Genomic DNA, 25896 nt, shown 5'->3' with positions numbered 1-25896 from the left:
GGCGGAGTTCAGGGGTAAACCAGGGAGCAGAATGGGTGAAAGAAACTGTTTTGGTTTTTACAGGTGCAAGCTGGTCAAGGCAGGAGGAGAGAGTGTGGTTGTAGTAGTCAGTGAGGTCGGAAGGGGTGTGGAGGTCAATGAAGGGAGAAGTGGACATTTTTTCAGAGAGGATGGATGAGAATGAGGTAGGTGAAAGATCGTTTAGCTTACGGAAGTTGATAGTGCGATAATGTCTTGGTGTTGGGGTGGGGATGTTGATGGTCATAGTGATGGCTAAGTGATCAGAGAGGGTGAGGTCGGAGCCAGAGAGATGGTGCAAAATTAATCCAGTGGAGCAGACAAGGTCCAAAATGTGACCACGGATATGCATAGGAAAGTTGACATGTTGAGTGAGGTTAAAGCAGGTGAGTAAATCAGTGAAGTCAGTGGTTATTGTGGAGTCAGTGGAGTCCATGTGGATATTGAAATCACCAAGGAGGAGGATTGAGGGGGAGAGGGAACATAGCTGGGTCAGAAAGTAGGAGAAGTCAGACAGGAATAATGGGTGTAGTTTGGGAGGGCGGTAGACGACAGCCATGACTGACTGCGTGCGACCAGAGAGTTTAAAAGCCAGGTGTTCAAAGGATGAGGATGAGGCTGGTCCTGATGTCTCGACGGTGGATAACGGCAATTCCACCACCTCGGCCCTCCGAGCGTGGTTTATTGACGTAGGAATATCCATTGGGTGTGGTGAGGTTGAGCGTGTAGTAGTCCAGTGGTTGTTGCCAGGTTTCGGTGAGACAGAGAAAGTCCAGTTTGTTATCCAGGATGTAGTCGTTGAGGATGAGGCATTTGTTGTTGAGGGACCGGGTATTGAACAGGGTGAGCTTGATGTTGTTTTGAACAGCAGGGATGAATTCAGGTGATTTAACCAGGGTTTGCAGGCAGGAGGTGCGATTTTGTGCGTTGCCGTGACTAGGTGCGCTGGGACGATGAGTGCGAGTGCGCTGAGCCGACCAGAGGACGGGGATGGAGTGACCTGATTGTACATATACAAACTTATGACCGGAGCCACGGTGAATGTACCTGGGTCGTCGGAGGAGTCCATTTGATTTGATGGCAGAGATGCATGATGGGGTGGAGTGGGTATTGAGCAGAAGGAGCCTTGCGGCGGAGTACTGCAGAGCCATGCCAGGCAGGAGCGGAGAGGCGAGCACGAGGCCAAGGTTGAGGAGGTGAAACAATGGTCCCAACCCACGGGAGCAGGCCCAAGGAAACGAAGGAGACGAAGGAGCCAGGTAGGTGAAGCCAGGAGCAGAGTCGGGACCAAGCAGAGGGCAGACAGGAGCAAAGAGACGATCACGGCAAAGCGGGAAATGCAGCGGCAATGAACCGCCGCCGCTACAAATCAAGATCACGGCGGGAAAACCGCCGCCACATCGCTGCGAAGGACACAACCCACGAGAGCGTGCCTGAGGAAACAGCGAGCAGGCGAAGGAGCCGGGTAGGCGAAGCAAGGAGCAGAGCCGGGACTATGCGGAGGGCAGACTCAATGGCCAAAAAATCCGCACGACCACCAAAAAAGCAAGCCACAGACAGTGGCCCAGTCGAAGAAGCGGCGAGCATGTGACGCCTGCGTCCTCTTCAGACCGGACCGGAAGCGGAAGCCGTTGTTGGATAGTTGGATAGAACAGCCTAAGGAAGGTGGTTCTACAATTGGGAGAAAAAGAGGAAAAAAAATTGAGGTGTGCAATCAGCCTAGATTTGGGGAGATGAACAAGGATGGATTTGTAGGAAGAAAAGTGCATCCTGCAGTGTTAAGCTGGATCTGAGTGCTGAGAGATCAGAGGAAGCTAGGACGGGTTGGATGACTCGTTATGGACAAATTCAGATGAAACTTGGTTGGATGAGTTGTGTTGGTGACAAGACCAAGTACATAAGATTTTGGTTAAGGTCTGGATGCAGATCCGGCCTATCGGTGGATACCACACGTAAATGTTCAGCCTGGCCGAGGTATGTGCTCTATTGAGTGCATATCACTTGATCCAAAGTGAAACGTATAATTTGGGGGCAGATAGAACAGAAGAACATAGAGGTGATTAACTCAGGAATAATTTAGCAGCGAAATTAACATTATGCAATCAATTCATTGGTGGGGATTAGGACCAGACCGAGAAACCATTTTGGCAAAACTTTAATGATAAATCCCTGAGAGAGGTTAAATTGGTAACGCTCTCTGGAGGTCAAGGGTTAGGGGGGCTGGCACGTTATTTATATTTGCACAATTTTCTCAATTTCCCAGGAGTTTCAAGAACTTGGACAAGTTTTCCACAGCTTTCTAGCACTGGAAAATACTCTTTCATTTTTCCAAGAGTTTCAAGGACTTTCAACTCTGTTCCTGCAATAAATGTTTCATAATGCAAAATGCCTTGCCGGCATAAAATAAACCCTAATAGTACCACTCAAAAAATACCACTATACATGGATGAGGTGTGTGTGTGTGTGTGTGTGTGTGTGTGTGTGTGTGTGTGTGTGTGTGTGTGTGTGTGTGTGATACTTTTTGATGTCTATTAATTAATTACGTACTATTCAAATGTACCTTTTAACCCTTTAGACTGCTGAGATCCCTTCGACCTTGGGAGACCCTTCGACCACTTGAGACCCAAAAGACCCCCCCCCCAAATGGTTTATTTGGGGATGACCCCAAAGACCCAAATCGCCCAAAAGTCCCCGAGGAGCATCTGAGGACCCAAAAGTCCCCAAGAACCCAAAAAGTCCTTGATGACCCAAAAGTCCCCGAGGACCCAAATCACCCAAATGTCCCCAAGGACCCAAAAGATCCTTGATGACCCAAAAGTCCTTGATGACCCAAAAGTCCTTGATGACCCAAAAGTCCCAGAGGACCCAAAAGACCCAGATGACCCAAAAGTCCCTGAGGATGCTACAAGTATGCTACAAAGACATGAAAACCAATGAAAATTTGGTCAAATGGACCAACAGGACCCCTAGTGAAAGAAACGAAATTAAATTTTTAACCTTTGAAATTCCAAAACAATTTAATTTATCTTGATTTGAGATGGACACTTCAATGGTGGAAGGTTTCCAGCTGATGATCTGGTTGGTCGTTGAATCAGACAGTGCCAAACTGAAGGAATTATTGAGATCTCAATCACGCTCGTTCTGCATCTCATTTTTTTTTTCATCAGTCCTGCTGAAGAGGTTCCTTGTTAGGGAAGCAGGGTTCTTCTTCAACTAAGGCTACAACATATTTATTCATGTCTGACAATGAAACATTTATGACTGTGTGCACCCACCCAGCTTCACCACAATATCTACTCTGGATTCATAATAAATAACATCCACTCCTTATCTTTTTCTCATCTTCCCCAATATCTATATAATGATCCTTTCCCTTTCACAACATACACGACACGAGGAAACCTACAGATAATCTCGAGCAAAACACAACATTCATGGAAACAATAGTACACCACAAAACAGGCCGCTGTTGCTTAAAATAGGATTTCATCAAATTATTTTGAGGATAATGGATAACTCAGAATTTCATAAAGGAAAATTGTGAAAAATAAAACAATAAAAAGAAAAGAAATCCACAGCAGTTCATTATCAAAATCGTTTCAAGCAAAATATATGGATGACGTCACAAACCTTCATCGTGACGACTTTCAAGCAATGCAAGTTTTGACTCTTTTGGGTCGTGGAAAATCCAGATGCTCATCGAAGTCTTGTTTTGTTTTCACTTTCACCTTCATAACTAAATATGGAAGAAAAAAAAACTTTTTACAAACGCAGACAATCACATTAAGGACAGTGTGATTCTGCATCCGCAGACGTTTTTCAACACTTCTGCTGACTACTTCGTCATTTCAAACAGGTCGGTGGTCTCTGTCCTCTACCACCTCCTTTCTGGTCTTGCACCCCCTGCTCTTTCCATATTTTGCCCCCCTCCCCCTCTCCCCACTCCACTCAGGTTCCTACAGGGCACACACAGTCTACCATCAACCCCCTTCTGGTGAAACTACCCAAAAATCAGGGTCACTGCTCACCTCCACTTATTTGTTCCTCTTTTTTCCCCACTTGTGGAACTAACTTCCACATTCTCTTCAATCTCGTTCTTCCCTCCAGGTCTTTAAGACAGCTGTTCACCACCCTCTGAGCTTGTCCCCAATCCAAAATCATAATACTTGCTACCCTCGTTAACTCCACCCCATCCCTCCTCCTTCCAAATTTCCAGTTTCCTCTCCTGAGTTTCCTTCTGTATCCATATTGTCCACCCCATGTGTCCTCTCCTACCCCCACCCATTGTTTGTCCAAGTCTCCCTCTATCCTGGCCTTCAACTTTGCTGTTGGAGATTCCACCATCACTCTCTCCCTCTCTCTCCCCACCGTTCCCTTTTATCCTGTTACATCCTGATCCATTCAGGGTACTCTCTCTTCCAGGAGCCTTGACTATGTATACAAAAAAATTAACGACAACGAAATTCGTTAGAGCGCATATTCCACCAGGCTGAACACTTTTCGTTTTTTATCCCACTGATAGACCAGATCTGCATCCGGATCTTCACCAAAATCTAATCTGCTTGCCCTCATCACCCAATCAAGTCATACATCAAGTTTCATACAAATCTGTCCACAACGTTGTGAAATATCATGCTATATATTGTACACATCGTCCCGGTGTGTACCCCGGTTTAGAATAGGTACACCGTATCCATGCGTGTCGTAAGAGGCGACTAAAAGGGTTGGCGTCAGGAAGGGCATCCGGCCATAAAAACATTGCCTCAAAAAGAGAACCATGACAATTACGACTACATATGGGCAGGGTACAGCCCAAAGTACCCCGTGGGGGACCCCACTCCCGCTCGTCAAAACTCAAGGTGGGGAACCCGATCGAAGCAAGGGTGGAAATCATTCCATTTAAGACGACGAAAAGTCTGATGCCCGACGTGGAGATCGGTTTCTGAGATTTGGGACATGGAATGTAGGGACAATGACAGGGAGATCAGGACAAGTGGTGGAAGTATTGGTCAGAAGAAGAGTGGACATATGTTGTGTGTAGGAGACGAGATGGAAGGGAAGTGGTGTGAGAATGGTGAAGGGTAGGCAGCGACAGAAATACAAGTTTGTGTGGCAAGGGTGCCCAGAGGGTGTGAATGGTGTTGGTGTCCTGTTTTCTGAGGAGTTTGTAGACAGTGTGGTGAGTGTGACTAGAGTGAGTGAATGGTTGATGATGGTGAAAATGATGATTGGAAAGCTCTTGGTGAACATAATCTCGGGATATGCTCCGCAGGTTGGTCGGAGCGATGAAGAGAAGGACAAGTTCTGGTGTGCTATAGAGAAGCTGATGGAAAACGTGAAAGATGAGGAAGTTGTTGTGGTAGGAGGAGACCTAAATGGACATGTGGGAAGGAGTATGGACGGTTTTGAGGGAGTTCATGGGGGTTACGGATATGGTGTGAGAAATGGAGAAGGTGAAAGGATTTTGGAGTTTGCTGATGGAGCTGATTTGTTGATTTGTAATACTCAGTTCCAGAAAGAGGATAATAAGCTTGTTACACACATCGTCAGGTGGGTCGACAACCGTTGACTACCTGCTGGTGCGTAGGCGAGATAGGGGGCACCTCCGGGACACAAAGGTGATCCTGGGGGAGGAGGCTGTTTCACAGCACCACTTGGTTGTCTGCGACATAAGGGTGAAAGGTGCGAGGAGAGCTCGGCGGGTGAAGTACCAACCGAGAATGAAGGTGTGGAGGTTGAAAGAGGTGACAGTGAGCGAGGCATTAAAAGAGAGGCTGAGTATGGTGGAGGATGATGTGGTTGAGCTTGAAAGTGGTTGGAGGTCAATGAAAGATAGTCTGTTGGGAGCCGTTGGTGAAGTATGTGGATGGACAAAAGGACCACCGAGGCACTCGGAAACATGGTGGTGGGATGATGAAGTTGGAAAGAAGATTGACGAGAAGAGGAAGAAGTTCAAGGAGTGGCAGAAGGCGAAGGGTATGGGGGCAGAAAAGGCAGAGCATGAAAGTTATAAGGCAGCCAAGAAGGCTGCAAAGAAAGAGGTAGCAAAGGCACAGGAGGCATGTAGGAAAATGTTTGGAGAACGCTTGGATTTGGAAGAGGGTCAGAGAGCGGTATTCAGGATTGCAAAGCAGATTGCAAAAGAGAGGTGTGATGTGATGAGGGTGAGTTGCTTGAAGGATGAAGTGGCACAAATCGTTGTGGACCCAGATGGAATTAAAGGAAGATGGAAGAGATATATGGAAATACTGTTGAATGCAGAGAATGAATGGGATGGCAACATAGAGAGTAACCCAGTTTTAGGACCGGCAGAGAAGATAACCGAGAAGGAAGTTGAGGAAGCGATAAAAGCAATGAAGAGTAGAAAAGCGGGAGGGCCGACGGGAGTTGTGGGAGATATGTTGAAGGCAGCGGGAAATTGGGGTGTGAAGAGAATGACAGAGATCTGTAATCTGGTGGTGAAAGAAGGCCGCATTCCAGTGGATTGGGAACTGAGTACCCTCGTCCCTCTATACAAGGGGAAAGTGACCCTCTGGACTGTGGCTCGTATCGAGCGATAAAGTTATTGGAGTGGTATTGAAGGTATTGGAAAGGGTGTTGGAGAGGAGGATAAGGAAGAAAGTGAAGATTAACGAAATGCAGTTTGGATTTATGCCAGGAAGAGGAACGACAGACGCGCTTTTTATTGTGAAGCAGTTGCAGGAGAAGTATATGGAGAAGAGGAAGAAGTTGTTTCTTGGGTTTGTTGATCTGGAGAAAGCATTTGATAGGGTTCCACGTGAAGTAGTGACATGGGCATTGAGGAAGTTAGGAGTGGAGGAATGGTTGATCAGAGTAGTGATGGCAATGTACAAAAGAGCACGCACAGCTGTAAGGACGAAGGACGGGAACAGTGGTGAGTTTGAGGTGAAGGTGGGAGTGCATCAGTGGTCGGTACTAAGTCCACTACTATTTGTAGCTGTGATGGAGGTGCTGGCTCAGAACGTAAAGGAGGGTTTACCGTGGGAGTTGTTGTATGCAGATGATCTGGTGTTGATTGCAGAAAGTATGGATGGACTGAAGGAGAAGATGAACAAGTGGAAGGAATGTATGGAGACAAAAGGTCTGAAGTTGAATATCGGAAAAACGAAGGTGATGGCAAGTGGGCCGTGTGCTGGGAAGTGGCCATGTGCTGTGTGCAGGAAGGGTGTCAGAGTGAATTCCATTCAATGTACAATGTGCGCTGAGTGGGTTCATCAAACATGTAGTGGTTTGAGAGGGTCATTAACCAGTGTGGCAGCTACATTCAAATGTAAGGTGTGCACAGAGGGAGCTGCAGATGGAGGAAATGTTGAGTTGGATCTTGGAGATGACGTGAAGCTGGAAGGTGTGAAAACATTTTGTTACCTTGGAGACATGCTGAATGGAGAAGGTGGATTAGACTCGGCAACGGTTGCTCGAGTGAGATGTGCATGGAAGAAGTTTCGGGAACTGAGTGGCGTGCTGACGAGGAGGGGTGTCATTGAAGCTGAAGGGAAAGGTGTATGCTGCATGTGTGAGAAGTGTTATGATTTATGGGAGTGAGACATGGGTAATGAACGCAGAGCAGCAATGAAGGCTGGAAAGGGTGGAAATGCGAATGGTTCGGTGGATGTGTGGAGTATCGTTGAGAGAGAGGAAGACAAATGATGAATTGCGAAAGATGATGGGAATAGAGCCTGTGATGGATGCTGTGAAGAGAAACAGGTTGAGATGGTTTGGTCATGTGTTGAGGAAGGATGAAAGTGACTGGCTGAAAAGAGTGATGGAAATGAATGTAGAAGGAAGTAGAGGACGGGGAAGACCAAGAAAGACTTGGCTAAAGATGGTCGAAGAAGAAATGCGGGCAAGGGGGTTAAACAAGGGGAGATGCAGTAAATAGGGCAAAATGGAGAACATTGTCATGGGGACCGCAAGGCTAACCCCCGCTCTTGCAGGGAAAATGGCCTTAAAATGCCCGTTGTTGTTTGTTGTTTATCGTTTTGGTTTGGTCATGTGTTGAGGAAGGATGAAAGTGAAAGGGTGATGGAAATGAATGTAGAAGGAAGTAGAGGACGGGGAAGACCGAGAAAGTCTTGGCTAAAGGTGGTGGAAGAAGAAATGCTGGCAAGGGGGTTAACAAGGAGAGATGCAGAAAATAGGGCAAAATGGAGAACATTGTCATGGGGACCACAAGGCTAACCCCCGCTCTAGCAGGGAAAATGCCCTTAAATGCCTTTTGTTGTTGTTGTTGTTGTTGTACATCGTTTTGGCCCCATCTCTCAATGATGAGGAATCGCTTGAAAAATGTTCTTAAATAAATATTCTCATATATTATTCTCAAAATATTTTCAATATCCGGATCTTCACCGGAATTGAATCAATTTGGCCTTGTCACACACCCAATCTATCCACCAACTTTTGTCTGTCCACGACTTTTTGACATATCCTGCTCACAGACAAACAAACAGACAGGGGTGAAAACATAACCTTTGTCCACCTTCGGTGGGAGACGAAATGAATACACCAGCATCAAACTTTTCCAATTTCTAATTTACTTTCTCATCATACCACTTTCATATCTTTCTTTCCACTAGTATCACTTTTTTGAGCACTTATTTTCCTTCTCAACGCCATAGTTATCCTTCTCGGAGCTCCCTCTGGAATACAGTAATGACCACCTTTAGAGGCCATTTTCCCCGCAGAGCAGGGGTTGGCCTTTTTCGAGCACCATGGTCCGCTTTTTGAAGCAATGTTTTAAGGCCGGATGCCCTTCCTGCCGCCAACCCTGTTGGTCGCCTCTTGCGACACACAGGGAATTACCAGTGAACTGGTCCTCAATTTTGCCGACCTCGGAAGGATGACAGGCTGATTCAACCCCCCTGGCGTTAATTAAGCGATCGACCAGGATTCCACCCGAGGATCCGAGGATCCCAAGCCTGCACCCTAACCGATAAGCCAACACCAGGCTGTCTCTAGAATACAGTAATGCACAGGAATATTTAAATTGATTAAATGAAATGCACTTCAACAAAACGCGACGGCGTAAAACGAGGTGGTGAAGGAAGGAAGGAAGAAGGGCACGGAGGGAAGATGAAGAAGAAAGAAGTAGAAGAAGAAAAAGAAAAACAAACAAACAAACAAGAAGAACGACACTGAGGGAAAGTGACACTCCGACGTCATCGTCCAGGATGCAAGCCGAGTGATGCTTTGGTGTTTTGTGAAGAGATGAGTTCTGATTTTAAATTCCAAGGTCGAAATTGTCGACAAAAAGTTAATGAATATGCATTTTGAATTCGTCATTGAAAAGTGAATTAAGTTGAACAAAAGTTCCTCATGCATATCGGGCTTCGAGGTCACAAGTCGAATTTTTCAGCATACTCGACATGGATGTAGAAGGGATGTGAATGCGGTGGATAAACAAATAAATGGAAAACAAAGCATTAAGTACCAGGGTGTTTCCCAACTTACCTTCTTCCAAATCTGCTCTCTCTTCTGTGAGACAAAGGGAGTAAACATCCTCTATTTTCAACTTCAGGATTGCACATCCTTCCACCTCTTCGCCATTTGTTCCACATACGGGTAGAACAGGTTGCTTTGATTCTTGCTGGTGCCAAGAATCCTTGCAACAGGTATGTTCAGCACACATCGTGGGGTGAACCTTTTTTGGAAGAAATAAACAACTTGCTGATGTTGATTAACCTGAGAATCTTCATCCCAGCGCCATACCCACAAATGAAGTACCGTACCTCGAATTGAAAATGAGAATCTGTGACGAGGTCAGTAACAGCTTGAGCCTTTAGGGGAAAAAACAACAAAAAAAACAACATCAGATCTGTCAGGAATAGAACAAAGTAATGAGTGATTTTTAGATAGGAAATGTGAAACAAACATTTTTACCTTCGCAAAAGCGGAAGGTTATGTTTTGATCGCTGTGTATTTATTTGTATGTCTGTGTGTGTGTATGTTAATCGCATAACTCAAAAAGTATTCAACCGAATTGCATGAAATTTGGTGGGATGATTGGTTATTATACGGGACACATTTGATTAGATTTTGGGAAACAGATTTGCTCAAATTCTGACTATTTTTAACTCGATCGTATTTCACTCAAAGTTATGAGCGACTGAAGAAGAAGATGTCCATCCAGGACGTCATCACTATAACGCGATCTCCCGCGATCATTTCAACCTCAAAAAAAATTATAATTGCAGATTTGACAATAGATGAGGCATATTAACAAACGAATGAAACAGATTTGCTCAAATTCTGACTATTTTTAACTCGATCGTATTTCACTCAAAGTTATGCGCGACTGAAGAAGAAGATGTCCATCCAGGACGTCATCACTATAACGCAATCTCCCGCGATCATTTCAACCTCAAAAAAAATTATAATTGCAGATTTGTCAAGAGATGAGGCATATTAACAAACGAATGAAACAGATTTGCTCAAATTCTGACTATTTTTAACTCGATCGTATTTCACTCAAAGTTATGAGCGACTGAAGAAGAGGATGTCCATCCAAGACGTCATCACTATAACGCGATCTCCCGCAATCATTTCAACCTCAAATGAAATTCAAATTGCAGATTTGTCAATCGGGGAGGCATATTAACAGACGAATGAAACAGATTTGCTCAAATTCTGATTTTTAAAAATCGATCGCATTTCACATAAAGTTTCACATCGCATACACTCCCATGCCAAGTACAGAACAGTAGCTGCGGCGAAGGTATGCGCTCTACCGAGTGCCCGGATTCTAGTTTTAAACTGATTTACTTCTGTTGTAAATATCATTTCAGACCCAAACATATTATGGAGTGACAATGTTTTCCACTATCGGGGGTGAGGGAGAGAGGAAATATCAGGAACCTGAGAACAAATTGGAACACTTTCACAAATTCCTCCCATTGCACATCAGGGGTGTGTTCCATTGTCAATCAGCTTGCCAAGCCAGACGTTCCTTTTCAACAGATTTCTTGGAGTGCTTAAGCCACTTGGCGAGGGCAATACAAGCCGATTGGTAATGGAACGCAACCTAGAACATGAATACCCCACCCACCTCCCTTTCTTTGCCATTCCTCCCCCACCACCCTTATCTCCATCTTTCCCACATGCAGACACACCCAATCTCCTTCCTCCTCTCTCTGCTCTCTTTCTTTTCTCTCTCTTTTTTTTCTTTCTTTCTTTCTTTTCTCTCTCTTTTCTCTCTCTTTTCTCTCTCTTTTTTCTCTCTTTTTTCTCTCTTTTTTCTCTCTTTTTTCTCTCTTTTTTCTCTCTCTCTCTCACACACACACACACACACACACACACACACACACACACACACACACACACACACACACACACACACACACACACACACACACACACACACAACCCTCAGTGGCGTACTGAGGGTGTCCGGCACCCGGGGGCAAAACAATTGCTCCACTTCTCGCCCCAAAATCCCCAACCCCACTTGCCATAGACATAGGGAAACTAGGATCTTTATGTTAAAATTTCGATTAATTGACCATTTACCACTCCACTCGATGCAGTATTGTGTACGGCTTCGCTTCCTGTGCAGATAGCTTCAGCAGCGCACACTCGTCTATTTAAAAAAACGAGGATTTAAAAGTCATAAGTCAAGGACAGTGGAGTCACGATTTCACCCTTGTTGGAGCCCATCAGGACGACATGTCACACAAACGTTTACTTGTGGCCATGCAAACCTAGTCAGTTTAATATAGTATTAGCCTTCCAAGCTTGATGGAGCAGAAAGGCACAGATTGCGTCCCACAGCAGCCAAAGCTGCACAATCTGTGAGCAGTAATGTACGTCTGCCACACGAGAACATTACCTCTGATTTACTGCCATGGTAATTATTTCCATGGCAACTATTGTTTACTTGGTCTTTGCAAGTATCATGCCATGAACGACATCTTTTTTGTTTATACATTTCTCTGTAATTTTTTTTCTATTACTTTCACTTTTCTCCCAGTCCCAATCCCCTTGACGTTTCCCCCCCAAACCCACAACTCTTGGGGACGCCTCTTTGTGGTGGCTGTACCCCCAAATGCCAAATCTTCCCCATTCTTCCCTGCTGCCCAGATTTGTCAGGACAGCGCGGTCATGATCAGAGAGCGCCGATCGGTCCCGATGGACCGGCCCTTTCCCTCTTGTCTCTCTCTTTCTTTCTTTATCTCTAACTCTAGCTCCAACTCTGTCGTGGCCCTGACTTTGAGAAGGCAGGGGTACACCATCCTGGGGGATCCCTGGGTTGCTCCTGCGACATCGACCGGCTGTCTCCATGCCACGGTCTTGTTCAAGAGAACTGTCCGGGCGATAAAACAACAACAACGCCCTACCCCTCCTACCCCTGCTCCACCATGTGGTATGCAGACATATATGCACATTGTGTTCATAACATTCTTTGTATACATTCACACGTGATGTACTTCCCTGTAAACTGTTTATTCCTTGCATCTTTTTACATGCTCAACAAATGAAAATCCATAGAAAAGTTTGTTAGAGTAAAAACCTGTAAAATTATATTTAAAGTAAGCTCAACATCAAATTCCCCTAAATTGTCCACGACTACAACCACTAAAAAAAAAAAAAAATTTTTTTTTAAAACTACTCCGCATGCACAGCAAAGTGGCGCAGAGAGGGTTCACCCTTTCGCATTTCATTCCTTTGGAACAGGGGGAATGTGAGGTTGGGCAGAAATTTGGGATTTCTTTTGGCCATGGTGGCAGTGATAACATACCTACTCTTCGCAAAGAACACTATGTGATCTATAATATCCATCAACTAATGCAGACAGATGGGACGCCTGCTTAATGAAGGGATGGCACACACATTGATGAACCACCATGCCTCTGAAACACCAGGATGGAAGTTTACAGCTGGCTCAAGATCGAAACCTAACCTGGACAGGTGCAGTGATGGTAACCTTTTTTTCTGTGTATCCTTTTCCTCCAGTCATTATTCTTTGGCATCTATAACAAAAAAAAAAAAAAATTGAATGCTCACAAAATACAATTCCAACTACGAGCAGTGCTGGCGTCTGCAATGCAGACCTAATCTGCCACCCACATGGAGCCCCCATTCAAATGTTTTTACTGTGAAAATGTCGCCCAAAGTGATTGTCAATAGTACAAACAAGAACGACACTCTGACGTCGACAGATATGCCTCAGCCCACATTATTACATCATTATACATACTTGTACCAAGTTTGGTTTAAATCCATTCAGCTATTCTCAAGCATCACATTTTTACCTGACACGACCTCTGACCTTTGAGGTCAAAATCTAATCAGTTCATCTTTTCATCATAATATATATTGTTACGGTTCTCTACGCCACCCTTCTTCCCCTTACCAAGGGGGGATTAATCCCCTCGTCTTTGCTGGGCTTGGCGGAACCGAGGCTTGATACGTCCCTTCCGGACAAACGCGGAGTAGGGTCCCGGGACCACTTCTCGCTCGTACCTAATTCCCCACGCTGCCCTGGAAGCGAGGAAACAAGCCTCGCACGAACCACGTGTGGTTTGAGTACGCCGAGCGGATTGAGTACCACGTGGTCCGTGCAGTTTTAATTAGTGGAACCCAATTTGAGCGGTTCTACCGGTGCCACGGTACACTGGTAATTCCCTGTTTATCGTAAAAAGGCGACAAACAGGGTTGGCGGCAGGAAGGGCATCCGGCCGTAAAACATTGCTTCAAAAAGGGGACCAAAAAAACAACAACAACCACGGTCCCCGAAAAGGCCAACCCCCGCTTTGCGGGGAAAAATGGCCTCTAAACGGTGGTTTTACCGGTGCCACGCTTAGCCAATGAATAAACCACAGGAACAGTCGAATGGAAGAAAGGAAGAACACAGGTTTAATTATTCCCACACGTATGTACAATGATCAGGGACGCAGAGACACAGAGCAGCCTTAGACAATCTTATCTTTTCCCAGACAACGGGCCCATCTCACACTCACACAGGGAATTGCAGATGGGTATATGTTCCCCAACGCGTCGACGTGGTCATCCAGAGACGGTCCCCGTCCGGCTCTCCAAGCCCCAGCACGTCCCGCGAAGATGGTAGCAGGCGATGGTAGGAACCTCGTAGCGCGTCTCCCGAACAAGGAAGATAACGAGGTGGAATGGCAAAGGGCGGGACTTTTAGCGCGGCTGGCGATTACTCAGCCGTTCTCACTCGCGCGACTGAATGCGCTGTATATCGGTTCATGCGCGTCTGGCTGCACCACCGTATCTGTACAGCTCTCGGACGCTGCCAACTCCTCTTCCTCGATCCTCTGAGCTGGTTAGTGTGCGCGAGTTCTTTGATGCTCTCCACTTGCGAGTCCTCTGTTCAACAGCTTTCCCGCGCGAGTCCTATTGAGTGCAAATCCATCTGCGAGAGTTCTTCGATTATCAGTGTTCCCGCGCTGGTCCTTTAGGCAGCAGTCCTTCTGTGCAAGTCCTCTGCTTCAAGTCTTTTTGAGGGCTTTGCGCAGCGGGTTTTATAGCTACGCCCCCGAACCTTCGGGAACACTCTCGACCCTTCTCACCACGCCCTGTGACGCAACGCCGCCGTCACCACCTCTGAGCCCTGATTGGCGGCTCGTGCTTACCGTCAGCGCTTCCGCCGCTCCGCCCCAGTCCTCCTAGCCTGCCTCGTGTTAACTCGCCCAAAATGAACCAACGTTAGCGCAAAAAGGGATTGAGGCTACGGACGTTGGATGCTCGGTGGCAGTAGGGCCTATTCTCCTGACTCTACTTCAACGCAGAACTAACAATGGAAAGGAACTAAGCTCACAAATACTAAGACATAACTATACTATCGCGAGGCTACATGTTGCTTGTGTGACTAACGATGGGGGGCAAATTTTAACCTTTATTAGACACTTTACAAACTGAAAACCGCAACAATACTGATACCATGTTTGGTCAAAATCACATCACTGGTTCACAAGCTAGCGCTGTAACAGAATGTGTACCCAACGGGACCTCTGACCTTTGACCTAATGACTCAATAATAATACATACATTTACCAAGTTTGATTTAAATCGCTTCAGCTGTTCTAAAGTTATCACATTTTACCTGACATGACCTCTGACGCCATAATCCAATCAGTTCATTTTTGCATCATATATACAGGTTGTTCAGATGCCTGGTGTTGGCTTAGCAGTTAGGGTGCCGGCTTGGGATCCTGGTCGATCCCTGAATTAACGCCAGGGGGGATGACTCAGCCTGTCATCCTTCCGAGGTCGGCAAATTGAGTTCCAGTTCACTGGTAATTCCCTGTGCGTCGCAAGAGGCGACCAACACGGTTGGCGGCAGGAAGGGCATCCGGCCATAAAACATTGCTTCAAAAAGAGGACCACGGTGCCCGAAAAAGGCCAACCCCTGCTCTGCAGGGAAAAATGGCATCTAAAGGTGGTTGGTATACAGGTTGTTCAAAAAGGTGGACTGTTTGAGCAGCCTGATATCTTGTCATTTCTAAAGCTATACCCTTCTCTCTTGCAGGTTATTGTGGCGGTGGTGATGGTGATATTCCATTTCTAACAAGTTGTCAGTACGTCAACTATGGTGTTCACAGTCCAACAAAAAGTGAGAATCGTGACTTTGTGGTTCGAGACAAAATCCTACGTGCAGGTGTACCGGCGCACATGGAAACAGTGGCCGCCCACTAAGTATTAACAAGGACCAAGGGAACATTGGTCTTGAGAAATTCTGCTGTTGAAACTCCGAAGAAATCCCACCGTCGGCGTTCCCGAGAACTGGCGATCTCAGCCTCATCGATGTGATGCATTCTCACTTCTGAACTCAAACTCTTCCCTACATCATATCTATAAGGCATAAGCTAACTCCGAATGACATGGTGAGACGAGTAACAATGTGTGATTGGTTCCGTGACCGAATGGAAAGGTTCTCAAATTGGATCAACTCCTTGTGGTTCAGTGATGAAGCACGCTTCCATATGAATGGGGCTATCAACAATCACAACATCTTCTGCGTTGCTGAGCCGGTGTATGCAACGACAAGCATTATAATGAGTGATTTGAAAATGTCACGGTGTATGCTTTCCATCAATGCATCACTGAACGTGCTACCTTTTGTATTTTTTCGACAATAAAACGTTCAAATAGTTCGCTTTTTTGAAACACCCTGTATATGATGTTATGCAGTATGCACATATTATACGTGACGTATTATAGATACGAGCAGAGTACCCACCCCATGGGCGATCATGAAACACGTTATTTTGATATATACCTTTATTTGGGCGGTGTATAGGCTACTGGCAGCTGTCTCCATCGCTCCCACAAAAGAAAAGAAAAAATAATAACCCAGGTTATGTGCATGAAGCAAAACATGCCTACTGCTTACAATTCAAAACACCTCACTGCACTGAAAAACGTGGGGACGGGAATACTGTACTGGGATTAAACACAAACAATGACGGAGGTGGATACATCGAGACCTGGTAGGTCTCTGGTCCATATCGTCAATCGTGAAACACACCCACGTGAGATAGCAGCCCACAACACACACACACACACACACACACACACACACACACACACACACACACACACACACACACACACACACACACACACACACACACACACACACACACACACACACACACACACACACACACACACACCTGGGAGGGCTGCGTCCTACCTTCTTCAACCTGCATATGGAGATAAGAACCAACAATCAACGACACACACACGGAAGTGATTGCTCTCCTTTGTTTGGTCTTCGCAAGTATCGTGCTATGAACAACTTTCTTTTTGTTCATCTATTCTTCTGGGATTTTTATTTTTTTTCCTATTACTTTCACTTTTCTCCCAGTCCCTGTCCCAATCCCCATGATATTTATACCGCAAACCCTGATAAAAACAGTCATTTCCAACCCGACTCGCCCCCTGGCGCCACACTGACTCACTCCAGCCTATATTAGCCATCACACTTATCCCCTCTCTCAATTTGGCTCTGACAGTGTTAAAATCCAAAATCTCAGCTTCTCCTTGCTTCCTACAGCGGTCAGCATGTCTTGATCAACGTCTTCCTGATTTAATTCAGACGACGCAGATGGACACAAACATTCAACAGCAAGACTAATTTTTCATTCCCATTTTAAGTGCAAATGTCACAAATCAAGTGGGGGCGGAGGAGAAAGACTGGGAAACAAATCTTCGGAAGATGTACCTACAATTATGGACCTTAAAAAAAAAAAATGTAGAAATTTGATTCCTCTTAATTCCACCTCCCCCCTACCCCCGCCTCCCCCCATGCCCTCCAACTCTCTTCCTCCACCTCCCCCTGCTCCAACATGTGGTATGCACATACACAGTATCTTCACCTTCAGAAAGTATTCATACCTCTTGGCTTTTTTCACATTTTGTTGCGTTTCTTTCTATATCATGTCCAATTAATTGAATTGGCCACAGGTGGACACCAATCAAGTTGCAGAGACGTCTCAAAGATGATCAAAGGAAATTGGATGCACCTGAACTCAATTTTGAGTGTCATAGCAAATAATTATTAACTTAAGACATTTCAGCTTTTAATTTTCATTATTTTGTAAAAATTCCTGAAAAAAAAATCCACTTCATCATTATGGAGTACTAGCAGAAATACCCGGCATTGCCGGGCGGGGGAGGGGAGAAGAGGCGGGGGGAGGGGAGAAGAGGGGGTGGGGGAGGGGAGAAGAGGGGGTGGGGGAGGGGAGAAGAGGGGGTGGGGGAGGGGAGAAGAGGGGGTGGGGGAGGGGAGAAGAGGGGGTGGGGGAGGGGAGAAGAGGGGGTGGGGGAGGGGAGAAGAGGGGGTGGGGGAGGGGAGAAGAGGGGGTGGGGGAGGGGAGAAGAGGGGGTGGGGGAGGGGAGAAGAGGGGGTGGGGGAGGGGAGAAGAGGGGGTGGGGGAGGGGAGAAGAGGGGGTGGGGGAGGGGAGAAGAGGGGGTGGGGGAGGGGAGAACAGGGGGTGGGGGAGGGGAGAACAGGGGGTGGGGGAGGGGAGAACAGGGGGTGGGGGGAGGGGAGAACAGGGGGTGGGGGGAGGGGAGAACAGGGGGTGGGGGAGGGGAGAACAGGGGGTGGGGGGAGGGGAGAACAGGGGGTGGGGGAGGGGAGAACAGGGGGTGGGGGAGGGGAGAACAGGGGGTGGGGGAGGGGAGAACAGGGGGTGGGGGAGGGGAGAACAGGGGGTGGGGGAGGGGAGAACAGGGGGTGGGGGAGGGGAGAACAGGGGGTGGGGGAGGGGAGAACAGGGGGTGGGGGAGGGGAGAACAGGGGGTGGGGGAGGGGAGAACAGGCGGGGGGAGGGGAGAACAGGCGGGGGGAGGGGAGAAGAGGGGGGGAGGGGAGAAGAGGGGGGGAGGGGAGAAGAGGGGGGGGGAGGGGAGAAGAGGGGGTGGGGGGAGGGGAGAACAGGGGGTGGGGGAGGGGAGAACAGGGGGTGGGGGAGGGGAGAACAGGGGGTGGGGGAGGGGAGAACAGGGGGTGGGGGAGGGGAGAACAGGGGGTGGGGGAGGGGAGAAGAGGCGGGGGGAGGGGAGCAGAGGGGGGGGAGGGGAGAAGAGGGGGGGGAGGGGAGAAGAGGGGGGGGAGGGGAGAAGAGGGGGGGAGGGGAGAATAGGGGGAGGGGAGGGGGAGGGGGAGGGGGAGGGGAATGGGAAGGGGGAGGGGGAGGGGGAGGAGGAGGGGGAGGGAGAGGGGAGAAGAGGGCGAGGGGGAGAGGGGAGAAGAGGGCGAGGGGGAGAGGGGAGAAGAGGGTGAGGGGGAGGGGGAGAGGGGAGAAGAGGGGGGGATGGGGAGGGGTAGGAGGGGATGGGATGGGAAGGGGGGAGGGGGAAGGGGGGAGGGGGAAGGGAGGGGGAGGGGGGAGGGGTAAGGGGGGAGGGGGAAGGGAGGGGGAGGGGGAGGGGTAAGGGGGGAGAGGGAGGGGTAAGGGGGGAGAGGGAGGGGTAAGGGGGGAGGGGGAGGGGAGGGGGAGGGGAGGGGGAGGGGGGAAGGGAGGGGGAGGGGGAGGGGTAAGGGGGAGAGGGAGGGGTAAGGGGGAGAGGGAGGGGTAAGGTGGGAGGGGGAGGGGAGGGGGGGAGGGGAGGGGGGGAGAGGGAGGGAGGGGGAGAGGGAGGGAGGGGAGGGGAGGGGAGAGGGGAGGGGTAGGAGGGGAGGGGGATGGGTAGGAGAGGAGGGGTAGGGGGAGGGGAGGGGTAGGGGGGAGGGGAGGGGTAGGGGGGAAGGGGTAGGGGGGAGGGGAGGGGTAGGGGGGAGGGGAGGGGTAGGGGGGTGGGGAGGGGTAGGGGGGGAGGGGAGGGGTAGGGGGGGAAGGGGTAGGGGGGAAGGGAGGGGTAGGGGGGAGGGGAGGGGTAGGGGGGTGGGGAGGGGTAGGGGGGGAGTGGAGGGGGGAGGTTACATTACACCGATTTACATTGAAAACTGCTGAAATATGTACGCAACTTCAACTTAGCACAGTTTAGTAAATACTCGAGATAAATCCATGCGGTAAAAGATTGCTGAGAGTTGCTAAGACCTACGACTTAGAAATTCCACCTGGACACACTTCAGGGGGCAGTTTCAAAGGGGAGATGTGCTTATTCTTTCTAAAAAATATTTTAGGTGTGGTATAGACACGATATTTGCATGCATCGGTTTCAAAAATCGAGCAAATATGGTAAATATTACTCACGTGAAACCAGGATCCGTCTCGGTGGTAGCCATGAGTGTGTAGATGTCACATGATCAGTCATGAAGAGTGGTTAAGTCCAAAATATGACATACCATGGCATAAAAACGATTTGCCCGCAAAGCATTACACCGCAACGGCGGTCACAGAGTGCCATGCACAGCGTGACGTAAGTAGTGCGCGCAGCGCCCCTGGCGGAATTACCGGTCCCTATCAAAGACATTTAATTCATATCGCACAAAATCGACAAAAATCGACACAAAACACGATCGCTTTTCGCTCTGAATTACGTGCAAACGTGTGACGGAAATCACCATCGCCCAGCATCGAATGCCAACCAAGATGGCGCCCGGTAACTGCATCTCCACCTATGTGGAGTGAATGGCAATGGTCACATCACGTGATCGCTCTGAGCGAATCAGTCTAGCGGCGGGGATGGAACATCACGTGATCGCTCTGAGCGAATCAGCGAGCTGTTCTGACACCGGCTGAGATTAGCGGGTACTTCGCTGAGGTAAATATGAATAAAAAATATGGATCATCAAATATTTTAGAGGTCGGCCATGTTCGTCCCAGGCTCAATGGCCATGTTTATGCCAAATATCAAGCACGTGAGCCTCTCCGTTTCGGAGTCTATCGGTAACATTACACACACACACACACACACACACACACACACACACACACACACACACACACACACACACACACACACACACAAACTGTGTTTTATATATATATAGATTATGTGTGGATCGGTGACAAAAAATCTCAATTTAATCCATTTTTAAATTCAGGCTGTAACAAGATGTGAAAAAAGTCAAGGGGTGTGAATACCTTCTGAAGGCACTGCACATGGTATGTAGACATGTGTGCACATTCTGTGTTTACAACATGCTTTGTATACATTCACACATGATGTATTTTCCTGTAAACTGTTTATTCCTTGCATCATATTGAAATACGCCATTTGTGTCTATCTGTCTGATGAATTTTTCACACCAATACATTCTGTCCTTACTTATCCAATCTCAACCAAACTTGACAGGATGACCAAGGGTTACATAATGAAGGTTGTAGCGCATTCACTTGCCCCCCTACCCAAGGGGTTTTTCTCCCCCGAGCGGGTTTTCCCCACCATTGCCGTTAATGGGGTTGCGTGTTGAGGTGTATATCCATGCAAAGTTAGCTTTATCGTGACGTTTTTCCAAGGCCGCTTCGAATAACAAAACGAACGATAATAGCATAATATGAATGTTATTACAAAATAATATTAATACCAATAATATCCCACCTCCCCAAGGGTTTTTCCATCGAGTCAACGTATATAAATAGCTTATCATGGCGTTTTCGTGGGAACAACGGCCTCCACCAGAGGTAATGAACATTAAGAATAATAATAATAATAATAATTCATTTATTTTGTATAGCGCTTTTCCAGAAGCCCAAAGGCGCTTTGACAGAGTGGAAAACATAACGCATAATAATACATGAAAACAACAATTGCAAAAAGACAAGAATCAATCGGGAAATATTTAAAGCAAAAGGAGGGAGAAGGAGAAGAGATAGTCAGGGGTTAAATGCTGTGGGTTGAATGTTGAATGCAGTGTTGAACAGGTGGGTCTTTAGTGATGTTTTGAATGTGGTGAGTGAGGAGGAGTCTCTGATGGTGTGAGGTAGTGAGTTCCAGAGGGTGGGAGCAGCGATGGAGAAGGCCCTGTCCCCCCAGGATCTGAATTTGGTCCGGATGGAGGGGGTCAGGAGGTTGGTACCAGCAGAGCGGAGGTTGCGGGTGGGAGTGTGTCTGGAGAGGAGGTCAGCCAGGTAGGATGGGGCCAGGTTATGGAGGGCTTTGTATGTCAAGAGGAGGATTTTGTACTGGATTCTCTGGGGGATGGGGAGCCAGTGAAGCTTGTAAAGGACGGGGGTGATGTGGTCACGGGTCCGGGAATGGGTGAGTAGACGGGCAGCGGAGTTCTGAATGTATTGGAGTTTATTGGTGATTTTTTAGGGTGAACCATAGAGGAGGCTATTGCAGTAGTCCAGACGGGAGGTGATGAAGGCGTGGATGAGGGTTTCTGCAGCCGTGGAGGAGAGGGATGAGCGGAGACGGGCAATGTTTTTCAGGTGAAAGAAGGCTGACTTTGTGATCTGTTTAGTGTATTTGTCGAAGGAAAGGGTTTGGTCAAAGATGACGCCAAAATTCCGGATGTGAGGGGAGGTGGATACTGGGATACCGTCGATGTTGAGGGCAAAGTTATGGGTGGATTTTGTGAGCGTTTTTGGGCCAATGATGATTATTTCAGATTTATCACAGTTAAGCTTGAGGAAGTTGATTTGAAGCCAGGATTTTATTTCAGTGATGCAGTTTGTCAGGATAGAGTGGGTGGCGGTGGAGATGGACTTGGTGGAGATGAAAAGCTGGATGTCATCGGCGAAGCAGTGGAATTGGAGACCATGACGGCGGATTAAGTGACCGAGGGGGGACAGGTAAAGGATGAAGAGGAGGGGGCCAAGAACCGAACCTTGGGGGACACCTTGGGGGAGGGGAGCAGTGGGGGATTTGCAGTTATTGATGGAGATGAACTGGCGTCTGTCAGAGAGGTATGATTTAATCCAAGAGAGGGCAGTGCCGGTAACGTTAAAGGTGGATTCAAGTCGGGTGAGGAGGATGGTTTGATCGATGGTGTCAACGGCAGCGCTGAGGTCGAGGAGGACGAGAATGTTGAGGTTGCCAGCGTCAGAGGAGAGGAGAAGGTCGTTGGTGATTTTGAGGAGAGCAGTTTCAGTACTGTGGTTGGAGCGGAATCCGGATTGGAATGTTTCATACAGGTTATTGGCAGAGAGATGATGTTTGAGTTGAGTGGCTACAGCGCGTTCCAAAACTTTTGACAGAAAGGGTAGGTTGGAGATGGGTCTGAAGTTGTTTAGGGTGTCAGGGTTTAGACCAGGTTTTTTTAGAATGGGGGTAACAGCAGCAATTTTGAGGGAAGGTGGGACGATGCCTGTAGACAGGGAGGAGTTTATTGTTGCAATGATAAGTGGAGAGAGAGCAGGGAGGGAGGCCTTGACAAAGCTGGAGGGGATGGGGTCAAGAGTGCAGGTGGCAGTTTTCATTCCTATGAGGAGTTCAGAGAGGTCAGTAGGGGAGATTGGGGAGAACCGAGACAGGGGATGGCAGGACAAGGGGGGGCAGGTGGTTGGAGGAGGAGCGGGTGCGGCGGTGGTCAAGCTGTTGTAGATGTTGTCAATTTTGCGTTGGAAGAAAGAGAGGAAGGAGATGCAGTTGTCTACTGTGAATGACTGGGTGGTGGTGTTCAGGGGGCGGAGGAGTTTGTTTATTGTCGAGAAGAGTGCTTTTGGGTTTCCGGAGCCAGAGTGGATAATTTGAGAGATAATTTGAGAGAGAGATAATTTAATGAACAGTAATGAATATTATGAACCACAAACATGTATGATTAGCTTTTTAAACAGTCGCTAATGCTGTTTATAACACTAAATGAAGACATTTGGAGGAATCCCGACATGCGTGAGGTACGTTTTACTGACAGAACTGACCGAAAATCTACTGTACTCGAGGTACCCCATAAGTGTTGGGTTAATAACATGACCCTTCCTGGCACTAATGTGGCGTTTCTCGCAGTGAGCTTTTGAAACTTGCTACTTCTGTTTGACATGAATCTGAAAGGGAGGAAGCCAGGGGTGTGCTCCTCTACCAAGCAGCTAGCTCGCGCTTGCCAAGCCAGCCGTTCATTAATGGTTTTGAATGGAATGCTTGCTCGAATGCTAAAGCCACTTGGCGATCTCTCTGCAAGAAACTTGGCAAATGAACACACACCCAATGTTTTTGAGACCCGACCATAGATCGACTGTAATCTACAGACTTGGCATTTAATATGGATTTTTTTTTTCTTCTTGACTTGGGTTTACTTTCTTAACTCAGTATATCAATCTGGTGAGTTTCTTTTACACTTTGGTGATTTATTTGTTAAAAGAACCATGTCACTGATTGTCTGTCGCAGCAAGAAGTCAACAACAGGATTATATCACAGGTGGAGTGGCAAAATGTACGGACAGGTGCATTTGACGATTGGCTTCACAGTCGGGTACACAAGGGTTGTTGCATTCTGTATTAGTGGAAAACAACTGCTGCACGTCTCCAAAAGTTATTGCCGCTTCCTCTGGAGATTGTCCGTCAACTTGACAATGCTGTTTGTTATGGAGTGGTGGATTTACGAAATTACGGCATGAAAGAGCGTGCTATTGCTCGGCAGTATGGCATCACTCAAGGTCAGGTGTCAAAGATCCTGAAACGAAATGCTCAGAGGGGTGTCCCTACTCCAATACCGAGGCCAGGACGTCCCCGCAGAACCACAAGGAGGGATGATCGCCAGCTGCACTGGCTAGTCCGCAATGGCCGTACCAAGTCAGATAATCGGCTTAGGGCTGAGTGGCAGCAACTGACAAATGTGCCTGTATCGAGAAGGCTAGTCAACCAACGACTGGTTCAAGCAGGCTATCATGCCAGGCGTCCCCTGAGAAAGCCACACCTGACCAGACAACACCGCCAGCGCCGATTGCAGTGGGCCAGAGAGCACCGTCAATGGCAGCCAGGATACTGGAATCACGTGATCTTCAGTGACGAGTCTAGATTTCTGGTCTATCGCCAAGATGGCCGCGTCCGAGTGCGCAGACAAGTGCATGATACCTTCAACAAAGATTGTATAGTGCCAAGAGTCCAAGCTGGAGGTGGTGGGGTGACCGTTTGGGCTGCTTTTCATGCAGGGGCCAAAACTGACCTGGTTGTTCTGAATGGAAACCTGAACCAGTTCAAGTACAGGGCCATTCTGGAAGAAACATTGCTTCCATTTGCTCGTGCAGCCTTTTGAGGAAACTTTGTCTTCCAAGACGACAATGCACGGCCTCATCGTGCTCGCATGATCCAACACTTTCTTGCTGACCGTGGTGTGGAGCATATGGAGTGGCCTGCCATGTCCCCGGATATGAATCCAATAGAGAACTTGTGGGCAGAATTAACGCGTCAAATCGACCACTTGGACCTGCAGCCGACCTCTGTGCATGCATTGCAGCAGGCTATTGTCACTGCATGGCAAGCGATTCCTGTCCAAACCTTGGCAAATCTCGTGAACAGCATGCCTCAACGTGTACGTGCTCTCCTGAATGCTCGTGGGGGTTACACGAAGTACTGAACTGTAATTTTACTGTTCGTAATCCCAGTCGTAATTTAACTTTTGTTTTTGTTAAAAAAATTTTTGGCTAATGTGCAAAATAAAGAGATACTTCTGAAGTTTAACACAGTACTGTCCATGAATTGAGTTCGATATCAGTTTACATCACTTTCAAGGATCAATTTATTTGTTTCGAAATGTCAAATGTGGTTTTTGTTTCTTTTAAAGGTCACATTAACAAAATCTGGAATGATTTCAACATAATTCCAATGAACTTTTGGTTCTAAGACATCTTGAAAAGTAGGTTCACCCCCAGAAAAAAAAAATTCCATATTAAATGCCAAGTCTGTATATACCCCAAAGAGGAATGACTCTTCCTGCCCCTCCCGTAGTTAGCGGGTGTTCTAGTCTTATAAATTACATGCTTCGTATATGAAAGGGCCATAGAAAACATTGTCCGAATAAAAACCTGGAATAGATTATTTTCAAAGTGCACTCAAATTCCCATAAATTGTCTACGACTACACGACACACACATTGATGAACCACCTTGTCTTTGAAGCACGAGGAAGACAGTTTCTCACTGGCTTGTGATCGAAACCCAGTCTAGACAGTTTCAGTGGTGGTAACTTTTTAAAGTTCATCCCACTCTTCGAAACTTTCTTCTTCGGCATCTGTTAAAAAACAAACAAACAAATAAGACGTGATGCAGAGCACGATACTTGCAAAATACACCCCTCTCCAAAATAAAATGTCGCCATGCACACATCAAATTGTCCATTTCATTAATACGTATTAAATAAAATTGAAGATCTTAATCAAAGCTCAGGTCAATCAGACTCAAATTTAAAAAATTTCAGATGAAAATTGATGATTTTGGAAGTTTGTCCCTGAGTTGACCTTTGACCTTAAAAATAGCTGGTTTCCCAATTCAGTGGAGGACTATGCAATTGCCGTTTAATTTTCAAGCCAATCAGATGAAAAGTGACAATTTTTCAGATGAAAATTT

At 47.3% G+C, this 25896-nt stretch overlaps 1 protein-coding gene across 4 annotated transcripts in view; it reads right to left on the bottom strand.

Annotated features, from left to right (window-relative positions):
- The window catches only part of LOC137414469 (uncharacterized), a 48394-nt gene that overhangs the window by 5539 nt on the left and 16959 nt on the right, over window positions 1–25896 (bottom strand). For all 4 annotated transcript variants that reach the window (XM_078770031.1, XM_068100002.2, XM_078770032.1 and 1 more), the window contains 5 exons: window positions 25437–25561; window positions 12932–13001; window positions 9765–9812; window positions 9487–9676; window positions 3649–3754 (listed from right to left, as the gene is read on the bottom strand). In XM_078770031.1, coding sequence (XP_078626157.1) covers window positions 3666–3754; window positions 9487–9676; window positions 9765–9812; window positions 12932–13001; window positions 25437–25561 — 522 coding nt within the window. In that variant the 3' untranslated portion in view covers window positions 3649–3665. The remainder of the gene's footprint in view (window positions 1–3648; window positions 3755–9486; window positions 9677–9764; window positions 9813–12931; window positions 13002–25436; window positions 25562–25896) is intronic.

The sequence above is a fragment of the Myxine glutinosa genome, chromosome 1 (assembly GCF_964187855.1).
Source record: "Myxine glutinosa chromosome 1, kmMyxGlut1.1, whole genome shotgun sequence".
Lineage (NCBI taxonomy): Eukaryota > Metazoa > Chordata > Myxini > Myxiniformes > Myxinidae > Myxine > Myxine glutinosa.
The sequence above is the reverse complement of the archived record's forward strand: the minus strand, read 5'-3'. Positions and strand labels throughout refer to the sequence as shown.